Below are 12,643 nucleotides of genomic sequence, written 5' to 3' on the forward strand. Positions count from 1 at the left end.
ATGACGTAGATCTTGCCTCTGAAGACTTTTTTGTCTTCGTAGGAGGAGTGTCTGAGGGGCCCGGGGAAGATACCCTAGGCCTCTTTTTAGAGACTTCTGAGCTTTTGGAAACACTGCTCTCAGAAGATTCTAGATTGTCTCTGTCCTTCAGCCTGTCCAGCCAGATGAGAAGGCGTCCTTCCCTGTCTCTCACAGTCTTTTTAGGGAAAGACCTACAGATCCTGCACTTGTCCGAGACATGATCTGGGTAAAGGCAGTACAAGCATAGCTCATGCTTATCATCCACATGGATCCTCTTCTTCCCACAGGAAGAGCAGGCCCTGAACAGGGCTTTCTTCTGTGACTCCGACATGGAAGAAGTTTGTGGAAAGAAGCCACTTACTGCAAAACAGTGTAGTGAAGAATCCTTGAAGGGTTGAGAGCGAGGAATCACTTTTGAAGAAAGTTAGATGATTATAAGTAATCTTGAGCAGAGCTCAAGCTGGAGACTCCCTAGCACAACGTGCGGTAGAAAATCTGAGGGACTGGGGCTCCTCCCAGGGAGGTCCTAGAGGGAGGTCGGAGCTGATTGGCTGACTGTAAGAGTTTGGTCCTTTTTACATAAGGACAAGGAAAGGCCACTAAGGGGAGACCCTTGGGCCTATTTTCTCTATGTATGTCTATAGGACATTACTTTTTTATTTACCGGAGGCTCCCGTCTCGACGACGGGGAATGATTCAGGCATGTGAATCTATGAAAGACACCCAAATACTGGATAACTGGGTTGAATCCATCATCGTTCTTTAGCTCACTACGCAACCCTCCGTTCAGACCCAGCTATATGTAAATCAATCTTGACCCTGTGCCTCATGGTAACAGTCCAGCCCGCACTACCAAGCCAGGTCTTCCCTGAACCGGAAACAAGCATCCTGGAACTGGTTTCAGGCTAACACCCCTCATCTGCCAGGCTAGCTTGAATTTAGTGGCAAAGTGAGCAAGGGACCCACGTCTGGGCATACCCTGCTAACTCAGGGCAAACAAAGCAAACACAAGGAGATGATGGACGGAATGCTGAAACTCCCTATTCATTTTGCAGCTAGTGGACACAATTATCATCTGTTTTTGTGTAATATCAGGTCTGATGTCCTGTGTCTTTCTTCATTTAACCCACAAACCTCCCCTCCTTCAGCGCCCCACCCCCACTGTCTAGAATTACTTGTGCATGACAAGCAAGATTTGTCGTCACCCGACTTGTGTGTTCCCTGTGCTGTTACTGAAATGTTTGTCTGTCTACCATTTAAATGGCCTACTTAAGGGAAAGCATCAATTAGCACAGAGCACTTACGTAGATCCCTGTATTTTTGAGGTCTCGGCCTACAGCACAGTTCATGTGAACCAGGCGCGTGGACATCAAACGCCATCAGCCTGTGAGCCTCTCTCCACACTCACACTTCAAACGAATCGGCTCCCCCGCCCCCCTCCGCGCAATGCCGAGAGCTTGTTGTTTACACACAACACCCCAGCTGCTTTTGATCCGGAATACGCTCCCCCGCCCCCCTCCGCGCAATGCCGAGAGCATGTTGTTTACACCAAACACCCCAGCTGCTTTTGATCTGGAATCCGCTCCCCCGCCCCCCTCCGCGCAATGCCGAGAGCTTGTTGTTGCCTTCATTCTCTAGTCAAACAGTATGCGTACTGTGTGATTTTTTTTGACCAAATGTTCACACTGTCGAAGGATTAGAGCAGCCGGAAAACAAACCTAGCTCATTTACAAATCAGTGTTTTTTTTGAGAAATCTGCAGAGTAGTTAAAAGCACATATAAGGGATGCCCTCTCAGCCGGCATGATGAAGCGAAGGAGGCTTCTCAATCTGAGTGCACTGCCCACTTTAAATGACTGGGAGGTTGGCTTCATAGGAAGGCCATAAGTTTATTCTCTTCTAGTGTGTTGTAATATTAACATGTGACCTATGACGTCACAGCACCTCTGTTCCTGCGCCGACCATTTGCCGCCTCCGTGACCTGTGAGAGTAGGAATTCTCACCAGGGGCCAATGCGCAGCTCGCAGTCCGGGGGTGTGTTCTGCAGAGTGACCCTGTAGAGGGCGCTTCTTTTTTACCATCGATATTTCCCCCGGACGGGATACCACTACCAACATCTACAGGGTCCTTTCATTTTCTAACCGCACCCTGCTCCCCTATATCTCCTCGTTCCCGTATTCCTGTATCACTCCCTGAATGTCTCCTACCCCTTCCTCTCCTCCATTGCGATTACCCTTCCTTCATTTTCACACTCCTCATGCCTTTCCATTGTTCGCTGAGGTTTCCATTTCTCACTGCATATCTTCCTTCCACTGTCTCGCTTTTCATTTGCCTTCCTTGTCCCTCCTCTGCCACCGTACCCCTTCACGCGCCGTTTATTCCTTATTCTTCCTGTTTCCACCCATCCTTTTTTCTTTATTCACCCTTCCTCTGTATATCGCTACTTCCACCGATCGCCTCAATTTTCCACATGTAACAATCCGCTACCACCTCACTCTCTCCTTTTTCCATTGGCGTAACCATTGTGCGGTGTAACTAGCCCTTCAATTCGCTTTTACGTCGACCTCCTTTGGAGTCTCTCCACCCCCCTTCTCGCCTTCATGTATTTAATAAATGATTCGATGTACTAGATATAGCAGAACTCTACATGTTGAATCTGCTTAGGCCTCCTTTCACAACTTGAAACGATGCTCAGTTTAAGTGCAAAACAATGTACTAGTGTATGTTTAGTGTACAGGTGAAGATAGCCGGACTGCCACTTGGCATTCTATTAATTTCGCTATTTTCAAAACCAACACATAAATAAAAAATTTGTCATTTACAATACCAATAGCGCAAACTTTCCTAATGCGAGACCTATTGCATTGCAAATGCTTGTTTTTAATACTACCATGGAAAGTTGTATTGTACAAGTAGCACTGATCATCTCAATATCAAATCTTAATCCATGGACTTCTAGACAGACATCCATGTGCAGTCTGCATGACACCAAGAGGATACCTGTCAATGTGCTGGATGAGGAGTCAGTTGTAGAAGGGGTTATTTGTTTACAGCCAGTTCCCTGGCAGAATCACTCTTGCCTTTTTGTCCAGTACCACTTTTAAGTAGTGAATGATATGCAAGAGCCAAGGACTAACTTTCCACATTGGTGAGGAAATGGAGTTCTTAAAGGTTCATTTTAGTTCTCAACCTGGAGAGTTAGGGCCGGATTCGGCGGACAGGATATTCCATCACAAACGTGATGGATATCTCGTCCATCGTATTAACAAATGCATTTTATCCTATGGCACTTGTAATACGGAGGACGGGATACCCGTCATGTTTGTAACAAAGTACTGTGTCTGCTAAAATTTAATTCAGGTCCCAAGTAGCCAGTTATTGATGCAAGACTAGATAAACATCCCCTCATGACTAAGTAAGGGCGTCTCAACCACCATGCACTTGGAAAAGGCTCAAGCCCTGATTTCAAACAGAAACAAAGGACTGTATACTCGTAGGGATTCTTAGCAGTCATGTATCTTAACAAGTGTCTGCTTCAAACACGCCGGTTGTAAAACACATTCAATCCTATTGAAATGTATGGGAAAATACAAGGCGAAGTGGCAACATTTTTCATTTCTCCCTCTTGGCCCACTGGTTTCATTTTCAGATCAAGAATTGGATTAGAAGTGTATCTTCCTGACAAGAAAATAGCATTAGTATATTATCTCTCTTCTACGATGTTATGCAAGAGCATGCCACTCTTTACGATGTGCACTTCCTGACCCACCTCGCCTAGATAAAAAAATTCCTATGGACTTTGTGAAACATGAGGTGGTAAACACGTAAATCGTATTTTACTTGTCCATTCAGCAAAATATTTAGCATAGATTGGTCTTGTTATCCTTCATGTTTGCCAACGCTCCCCCTCACAAGGCGGTTATACAGTGGGACAAGAGTGTAACGTTTATATGTGAATAAGTCTCTCCAGAAGTGGCCGATTGTTCTCCAGAAGTGGCGGATTGTTCTCTATCTGCGTTTTAACCCCTTCGACGCTCATGACGAGCTGGGCTCGTCATGAGGTAGCCTCCTCGCACGCTCATGACGAGCCCAGCTCGTCATGTAACATGCACTTTACAGATTCCCAGCGTACGGGCGGAATTCTGCCCGCACGCATCAGGTTAAGTAGTTTATGCCAGCCTATGGTGGCAACTAATGCAGGCTTTTACTTTACAATTTGAACTGTATTTGTTTTTCAAAAATCCCCCTTTTCCACTTGCTTGAGAGTTTTGGCTTCTCTTTTCATATTTTGAATCACAGGAAGCAAATACTGCCTATAGAGGGCCCCAAGAAATGTATTTGTATATGCAGATAATGGACACTCCTGATCTACGTTTTGATAGGTGATCATACCTTCCTTCATGAGGTCTTGGAAACTGTAAATAATTCTTATTTATAATTAGAGAGTAAATACATTTGTACATCGAGTACCAAAGGGTGTGATTATATCAAAATATAATTTTTGTGGATCTTGATACTCTAATGGTTGTACAGGGATGACACATTTTGCCATAGTTCCTTTCTGATGCTTGCTCTCTTCGTTGGAGTTTCAGGTGGGGATCCAAGTCAGTTTTATTTCCTTTTTTTGCAGCAACTACTGTTGGAGATTTTCAGACAAGGTCTTTAAGTCATATCAGCAATCAATTGTTTGTTGCCTTATAACAGTTTGTATTGTAAAAGGTGACGGAAAAGTGTCTTCGATTGATGCAGACGTCCTGGAATCAGAGCGATGGTTGGGTTTGGTTGTTGCTTCTTCCACAAAAGCGGTAATGGTTTCCAGTACTTAGTTGGCTTATAGCCATATTAGAGACCCCATGAAAGCCCATGACATCAGCTACTGGTGAAATCTGCGACTGAAGAGAGTTGTGTGAGCGGAGTATTATCTTATCAGGATTGCATGTCTGAAGTAGTGTGGTGTAAACTAATAATATTACCACTACTAACACTAATAATGCGTTACCATATAGCACTTCAAACCACACTAGGTTTTAAGCAACATGTAACAGAACCACATACGGTAGTGGTGGATATAGTGTCGCACTTCAAAGAAGATGTTGTCAGATACAGGTACAGGGTAAGTGTTTCCTCTTCACATTTCAACAATTCTGATAGGTGCCACTCAGGGTAAGATACCCCACTACCCAGAGTATCGGTTAGAACAAAGCACAAAGTGGCTGTTTGAAATAGAACATGTGCTTTTGAGGAAATAAATCACCGTTTAATTATCTAATCCTGTTTTGTAAATCAAATTCCTGTGACATGTAATATTTAGAGTGCCGGGGTCCTGTCTCGTGTATTTTAAGCAACATGTATTATTATTGACCAATTTAATGGTGCCCAATTTAACAACCATCAAGCAAATAAAAGGCACAGTCTCCCTTGCCGGATTACGAATTGTGACCAGATGATCCACATCACTGTTGCAGTGGGTGTAATTTCTCTGAAACATACTTGCAAATGCAGTCTTCTGTGTTTTTCCCCCTCTTGGGTTATCTTCCTCCATAGGTCTTTGCTCAATAGGTGTCACTTCCCTATAGTAATTTTTTGAGTGAGTATTTGGAGATTCTTCGCTGGGTTTCTTTGAGCGGGGTGGCGCTCTTTTCATGGTGTGGCAAGAAGGAAGGAGATAGCTGTACTGCTGCAGTCAGTACATCGGGAGTCCTTAACCTCACTGTAAATTACATGAGTACTTTGCTTCACAGGTGAGTTGATAAGCAATATATAACAATGTGGCAGTCACCACTGTGTACCTTAAGTTAGGTCTGAGTTTCCATAGAAATCAAATTTTTTGTTTAGGTAAGAACTTTAGTGGCATTTGAGGAATTTACACAAAACTTTATAAATAAAGTTAATCTCCCACAAATCTTTCATGGAAGGGTTTGTGCCGATCTGTCAAGTGGGGACCCAAGAAATGGGTTGGGGGTGTTCAAAGCATTGATTTCCCATAGGAAATGTTACTCTTCCATACAGAAACAAGCATTGGCAATGCCAATAGGTCTGCCTTATATCCACAGTCAAGCCAGATCTCAAAATCCATGCATGTTAATGACTGTCTCTTCCCATCTGTGCTGCTGCCGTAGATAAACGCCATAAATTATCTAGTTAGCTACAATATTTTAATGGAATTACAATGGCATGTGGATGCTCCTGAAAGTTCACACTTCGGAAGATAGTTAAATAAACAAAATTATCACATCTTTATGAAGGGTAAGGACTTTTTCGTGAAAGCCCAGATTTTTTTTATTATAGATTTAACACACATTCTCCTAGTTCCCAACATGTTGGCAGAGCCAAAGCTCCTCTCCCGGTGGTTCTCACATAATTGTCTGGCAACAGCCGAGCTTTCAAACGAGACCATAAAAATGGCTAAACAGAATTACAGATTTGGCACTAAGATCCTTACTCAGAAGACTTGCTTTTTGTAATTTGATGTAAATCCATTCAGCCGTATTAGAGAAATTCATGTTTAAAGAGGTGCACAGGTTGGGCTTGATGGGGTTACAACGTGTGTAATTCCGAGGAGTATGCATGTGCATCTACAGCCACACATACTACGAACAAACACACACACACACACACACAAACCCCACACACAGGCATTGTTCAGGTGTGCTTAGGTGCTCCCTTTTCTACTGTCTGACAGTTGTTCAGTGATCGCTCTTAATGCCTAAACAATCCAATACCATATGAAAGATACCTACAGGCTCCATGGCACCTCTGATGCAGGCCATTGTGAATTCTGAATGAATCCTGTGGCGTCTCCTCTGTGTCTGACAAGTCCTGTGTTTGTAGTAATACTGAATATATTTAAAGCATGCATTTCTAGGCATTTTGTGGCTGTATTCTAGGACTCATCCTTAATTTCGATGCCAAAGTCTAGTTCCAGCTCGTGTTTTATATCAGGCAGGTTGACTTGGTTCATGGAACGTATAGCTCTATATAGCCAAGTAACCTGTCCGCCATGACTGTCAGAAGCACTCTTCATCACAACTATGAATATGTCGATTGTTTTGCTCCCTTTGTGATAAAGTGCTACAAGACCATAAAGAACTGCCAACTGAATCAGTACAGGACCACCTTTAAGTGAAATATGCATGCCAGCAGAGCAATAAATATACTACAGTAGCTTACAAATGGAAAGGGCTGGCTCTTAACTAGTTTACTAGCATAAACCTGAATGACATATGTACATATTCAAATCAAACATACCTTACTAAAACCCCACATGAAATGTGTCCGCTGCGGATCTGGTAAGCTGGATACAAAAACAGAGAGCTATAAATATATACTTCCACACTTGAAGGGAAAAAAGTTTTTCTTCATTTTCAGAACTAAAACTTGAAAATTCAAACAAAATTAAGAAAGCATGCGTCTTGTTAATCATTCCAAAAGAACATTAGATAAAACCAGGACTGCATTAACATTTTAAAAGGATAATTAAAAGGCTAACACCTATAACCGTTAAGTTTCAAACTTGGTTTGGGAACATATGTACGACAATAACCAATTTAGATTGCAAGCACAAATGGGATCTTTGAAGGGGAAAAATCCTAGCTCACTCAAATTGTTTAGTTAAGGTAAACTGAAGCCTCTTCTACTGTGATTCTGTAGGCAGACACTGCACAATTGTAAAAAATACTTTGTGACTCTTTTGGAAATTGAATGGGGTGGGAGGAGACCGGGTGACACTGAGCTCAGGTTTTGTTTCTCCAAAAGTTTCAATAAAAACACTTCAGCTAAAAACACAAAAACGTAATTGAATGCTGGATATGGTACACACCTGTAACAGTAAGTCCCAAGGATAGCTGGGTGTACAAGTTTATAACAGTTTGAGATGTGTTGCACAATTAGGATTTTTTGTGGTCGACTCATGGTGCAAAAGGCAGAAGAGATTTTTCAGTTATTTTCTGGATGGTGGGTGCAGTGTGTGGCTCTGCAGAAGGGAGCTCAAGAATGAATCAATGTTTTGCTTTGCTGTTGAGGGTTTAAATTTAAGTATTTTAACTAAGATCTATTACTCAGATCTCTTTGGTCTTCTGATACAATGGAGGGGGGGGGGGTGTCCAGCGAAGAGTAAGAGGGACAATTCAAATGGATGGCTTAAAAGAAAAGCCATGAGACTTTTAATGTGAACGTGCACATGTTGGAAGTCCATGTAGTTACTCGAAGATTCCAGTGATATTTGCGGGTAGAAGACCAGGGACCAGCAGCTGAGTAATGTGCTGCTTTTATGGGGTCCAATGAGGATTGTAGGAAAATCAGCCAGGACAGCATTCCCAACATTAAGGTGGGAAAACACTAAGGCATAGGCTGCTTTTTAGCTGGGTAGAGGCAGAAGTTTGTGGACTTTTTGAAGTAGCAAATGGAAGTTAGCAGTTTTGGCAATTTTGTTTGTGTGGAATGAACAATAATTTAGGTTCAAGAGAGAATCACAGCTATTTCTCTTAAGCGGCTAGGGATGAGTGGAAACCATCTAATTTGAGTAGATAAGTGATATTTAAGGCTATTTTGTTCTGGAAAAATATGCATTGTGGAGGTGTTTAGCTGCGTGAAACTAAGAACCAACGTTTGGTAAGGGTGTGGCATAGGGTGGAAATGTTGTATATGAAAGAGGGTTCTGATGTGGAGTTAGTCCCTTAATCCTATTCAGTCTGTTGATAGCAAAGGAAAGTCTACGGTGTGTTTTGGCTACAATGTGATGAATGACAGATGAGATCGCGTCTTAGATACCGGTTACTGGAGTGCATCTGTCTTGGATTCTGCAATCTGGAGCCCTCCCATTCTAGACTGAAATGTGACTTCTTGAATGAGAAGATGTTGTTGTGATGAAGTCACAAGTCAAGATCTTCCTAGTGAGGATATCAAGAACATATTTTTCTGGAGAGGGTTATTGGCAAGCAGGTTTTAAAACATAGGGTAGGAGAAATGCTGCTGACTAGGACCAAAAATGGCTCCTTTTGCTGCCCTGGTTGACTGAAAGTAGAAAGAGTACCAGATTTGCAGACCAAAACTGGGAGACCAGTCCTGCATTATGGGAGATCTTAATGTGTATGAAGGGAGGGGGTGAATGGAGTGTAACTCTGCTTCCCCATCTCAGTTCCTCTATTGCAGGAAACGGGAAGCAAGAGCAGCAGGAGAGGGAAGGGTCGGAGTTGGGGGGGCAAGTCCAGGGTGGGCAGCACTTCACAGGACCCCCATGCTGACTAAAGGAGACTTGCACTATTTAGCAGGTAGTTAAAGCAACAGGTGATGCTGGAATCATTTTCTAGAATTATCCTAATCCCAGAGTTGCTAGAGGCACTGACCAAGATGGAGAACTGAACTCATGTAGTGAAGCAATACAAACTAGAGCCAAGGTGAGCAATTGGAACACAGCCCAAGTAATTACCAATGGCTGAGATTAATTGAAGCACTTCTCACCAACCCATTAAAGTTTTGTTTTTCGATGTGGGGGGGTTTCCTCTGCCGCCTTGGCAGGATGACAGAGCTGCAGGGACTTTAAAAAAATCCATATTAAAATACAAAAACTCCTTAAAATGTTTTCTCCAGCTACTGTTTTTCTTTCATTTCAGTAAGTACTGATAGTTTTTCTGCTCTACAGGGGCAAGAATGTTACTACAGGCAGTTTACCAGCTTAAATCTGCAATTGAAAAGTCACTAAAAACAAATAAACCGGATAAAATACTGAAAACGTGTCTTTCTGGAAGTGCGTGTAAAAAGTACATGAATCATTGCAAAAGGCTCCTACATTGTGTTAAATGAAGCCCAAAACGGTCACAATACTAAGTAATACATTGAGGGCCATCAAAAAACCGTATTCAATTACTACTATTTAACCAAACATGATTATAAAGAGAGTGACAAAGAAAATAGAATATTTAAATACTCACTCATCTAAGGAAAGCACGCTTGTGAAGGCACAGTCATCATAAACGGAGAACATGTAGATTTCATCTACGATCACATGAAGTTTATGTCTATGGATAGATGAAAAACCATATCAGAAATGTTGCATACAGGTTAGGCACTAATAAGCACTGGTGAAGGAAACTGTACTTGTGCCCACCTACACCTTTTGTATTCATCCTAGCAGAGTTTCATATGCCTGTTTAGATATACACAATAAGATTTAACCACCGGAAATACTGTAGTTAAATAGTGATTAGAAGGTCTTCAACTTGCTAAGCATTTATCTTTCCGGGTATAGCTAGTATGGCGAAAAATAGCAGCGCAAACTGGCTGTTCAGCTGTGCCCAACTCTCATTTATCTCTGGTTTCTGTACAGTACCTTAAAGGATGCATTTGGCTGGGTCTGGTTAGTCCCCTTCGGGTAGCCAGATCCCTGTCAGCCACTAGGACATCCAGTTAGGGGCTGTGGTGAGTGATGCAGCTTTTTGCATTTGCTTCTGTGGGCGCTGTTTCAGGGAACAGTTTGCAAGCAGCTGTGGTGATTCTGGCAGCTAGGGCATCTGCCAGATCCCACGTGAAAACACAGGGATAAGGCCTGAGTTTTCTGCCGCCCTGTCTGTCCATGGGGGAGGGTGGGCAACATCCAACTGACTGGGTACAGGATGGGGACGGTGAGCAGGAACATAAGGTGAAGTAGTCTTTAGTGTTAGTGGCCTAGACTATGCAAGGGCAGAATATAGCATGCTACAACACATGCAAATACATTGCGTTCCGCAACAAAGCGGTTGTTACAACGACCGCGTTGTTACAACGCGATGCCATTACCACGCAAGTCATTACATCGACTTGCAGTAGCTGGCGCTGTAACACTAGAAATGTATAATTTACTATTCCAACTCCAGCTACACAACAATTATACTATTCCTTATATTAGAGCGCCATCTACTGCAAGTCGATGTAATGACTTGTGTAGTAAAGGCATTGCGTTGTAAAGGCATCACGGTCTAATGACTGCGATGTAAAGGTTGTTTCCTGCTAGGGCAATATGGTGCTACCTACCATCCCCAACCATGCATTGCAAGTTGCTTGGTAGGCTAGGCTGGGCGAGGTTTTATGCTATCCTGCAATTACAATTGATAATATGGGGCCTGGAAAACACTGTCTAGTTCATGGGAATCCTCTAACTACACAGCATTGACATGGGAAAGAACTGCCTAAACTGTCCAGACAACGGAGACCAGTACGTAACTGGTTTTCTAGACCATTAAAAACATGCATTGATAGGTTTTGATGGCAAGGCCTGACCTGCACTTCCCACGCACAATGTACACTGGTAGCCTCACATTAACTTACTGACACATCTATAGTCTGTTTCAGTCTGACATTACTTTTTTGTTAGGACATTTCATGACGCATTGCGATCTCTCGCTCTGCTGTTCAATTCCTGACTCTGGGCACCAGGTAAGAGAGGTGATCCGCTTACCAAGATATTGGCAGCAGATATTAACAAAAAGGTATTTTTTGCTAGTGGTATCACTTCAACATTTAAGGTTGGCGATGACAACTACAGCATGTTCGTAAGTGATACACTTTATCCTCTCTAAATCACAAATTGTGTACAATACGGTCTTGAAATTATCCTGACAATCAAGTTTTTTAAAAGCACAACAGCAAGTACTGAATAGTCATGTGCTGCAGTGCCGAATATAAAGAGTTATATCCAAGTACATTTGTCCTTTGAAAAAGAAATCGAATTCTTAGTGGACATACGTTCAAATCATTTGTAAATGTTCCACCCACTTTTTGTGTTAAATCTCCATCTAATATATAGCAATGTGCACCAAGACACTTCAGATCATACAAATGGCATAACTGGATTTAAACACCCCATTTAACAACTATTCCATTTAAAAACAAGTTTCATGTCGAGTCTGAAGCTAAGCCAGTTTTTTCCCACACCTCTCATTCGTTATCATTATTGGTTACCTTAAGCCAAACTACATAATTCAAATTCGTTTTCACTATCTAGAACCCCACCTCAAACTTTAAAAAAATTATATATATCTGCGGCCATTTTATCCATTTCAAACGTATGCACTGTCTCATAACCTGGTTATTATGTGCTATGCTCTTCCTCCAACTCATTCCACCCCCTGAGAATTAAAGTCGGATTCATTCCCCTTATAAAACATTCTCAAATCCAGAATTACATTTCTCTTTTCTTTGTACTATCCATATTCTGCATGGATGAAGTAAATGACAAATGAAACAGTACTACCACACATTTTTTTCTAGTGTCTAAGTGAAGCATTAGCCTAAAAATGTTATTTGTTTACACTGCGCTGGAAAACTATAGGTTGCCCTAATAATGTAATTACGCCTGCTGTGCCAAAGTTTGCCCTAGCTTTTTAACTTACGCCTTCCTCAGTGACATTTTGTGCAGCAGAGCCAAAGAAAGACCCACTCTTTGTTTGGACCAACTCTCCACAAGAAAAAGAACACAAGGGTTTCTTATATAACCCTCACCCACCAGGGTTGCCCTAGGTGGCATCCATGGTCATTGGGTCCATCTTAGTCCGCTGCAGAATGAGGCATGCTACAACCTACATGTTAAATTACTATTTATTCAGGCTGCTAGTTGGTATGATTGAAAACAGAAGATTAAAAACAGCGGG

General features: G+C 42.3%; 1 protein-coding gene across 1 annotated transcript in view; it reads right to left on the reverse strand.

Annotated features, from left to right (window-relative positions):
* The window catches only part of LOC144784696 (1-aminocyclopropane-1-carboxylate synthase-like protein 1), a 90,276-nt gene that overhangs the window by 30,365 nt on the left and 47,268 nt on the right, over positions 1-12,643 (reverse strand). The window contains exons 9-10 of the mRNA XM_078663647.1: positions 9,950-10,036; positions 7,269-7,314 (exon numbers count right to left, since the gene is read on the reverse strand). Of these exons, the coding sequence (XP_078519773.1) occupies positions 7,269-7,314; positions 9,950-10,036 (133 nt within the window). The remainder of the gene's footprint in view (positions 1-7,268; positions 7,315-9,949; positions 10,037-12,643) is intronic.

The sequence above is a fragment of the Lissotriton helveticus genome, chromosome 10 (genome assembly GCF_964261635.1).
Source record: "Lissotriton helveticus chromosome 10, aLisHel1.1, whole genome shotgun sequence".
Taxonomy (NCBI): Eukaryota; Metazoa; Chordata; class Amphibia; order Caudata; family Salamandridae; genus Lissotriton; species Lissotriton helveticus.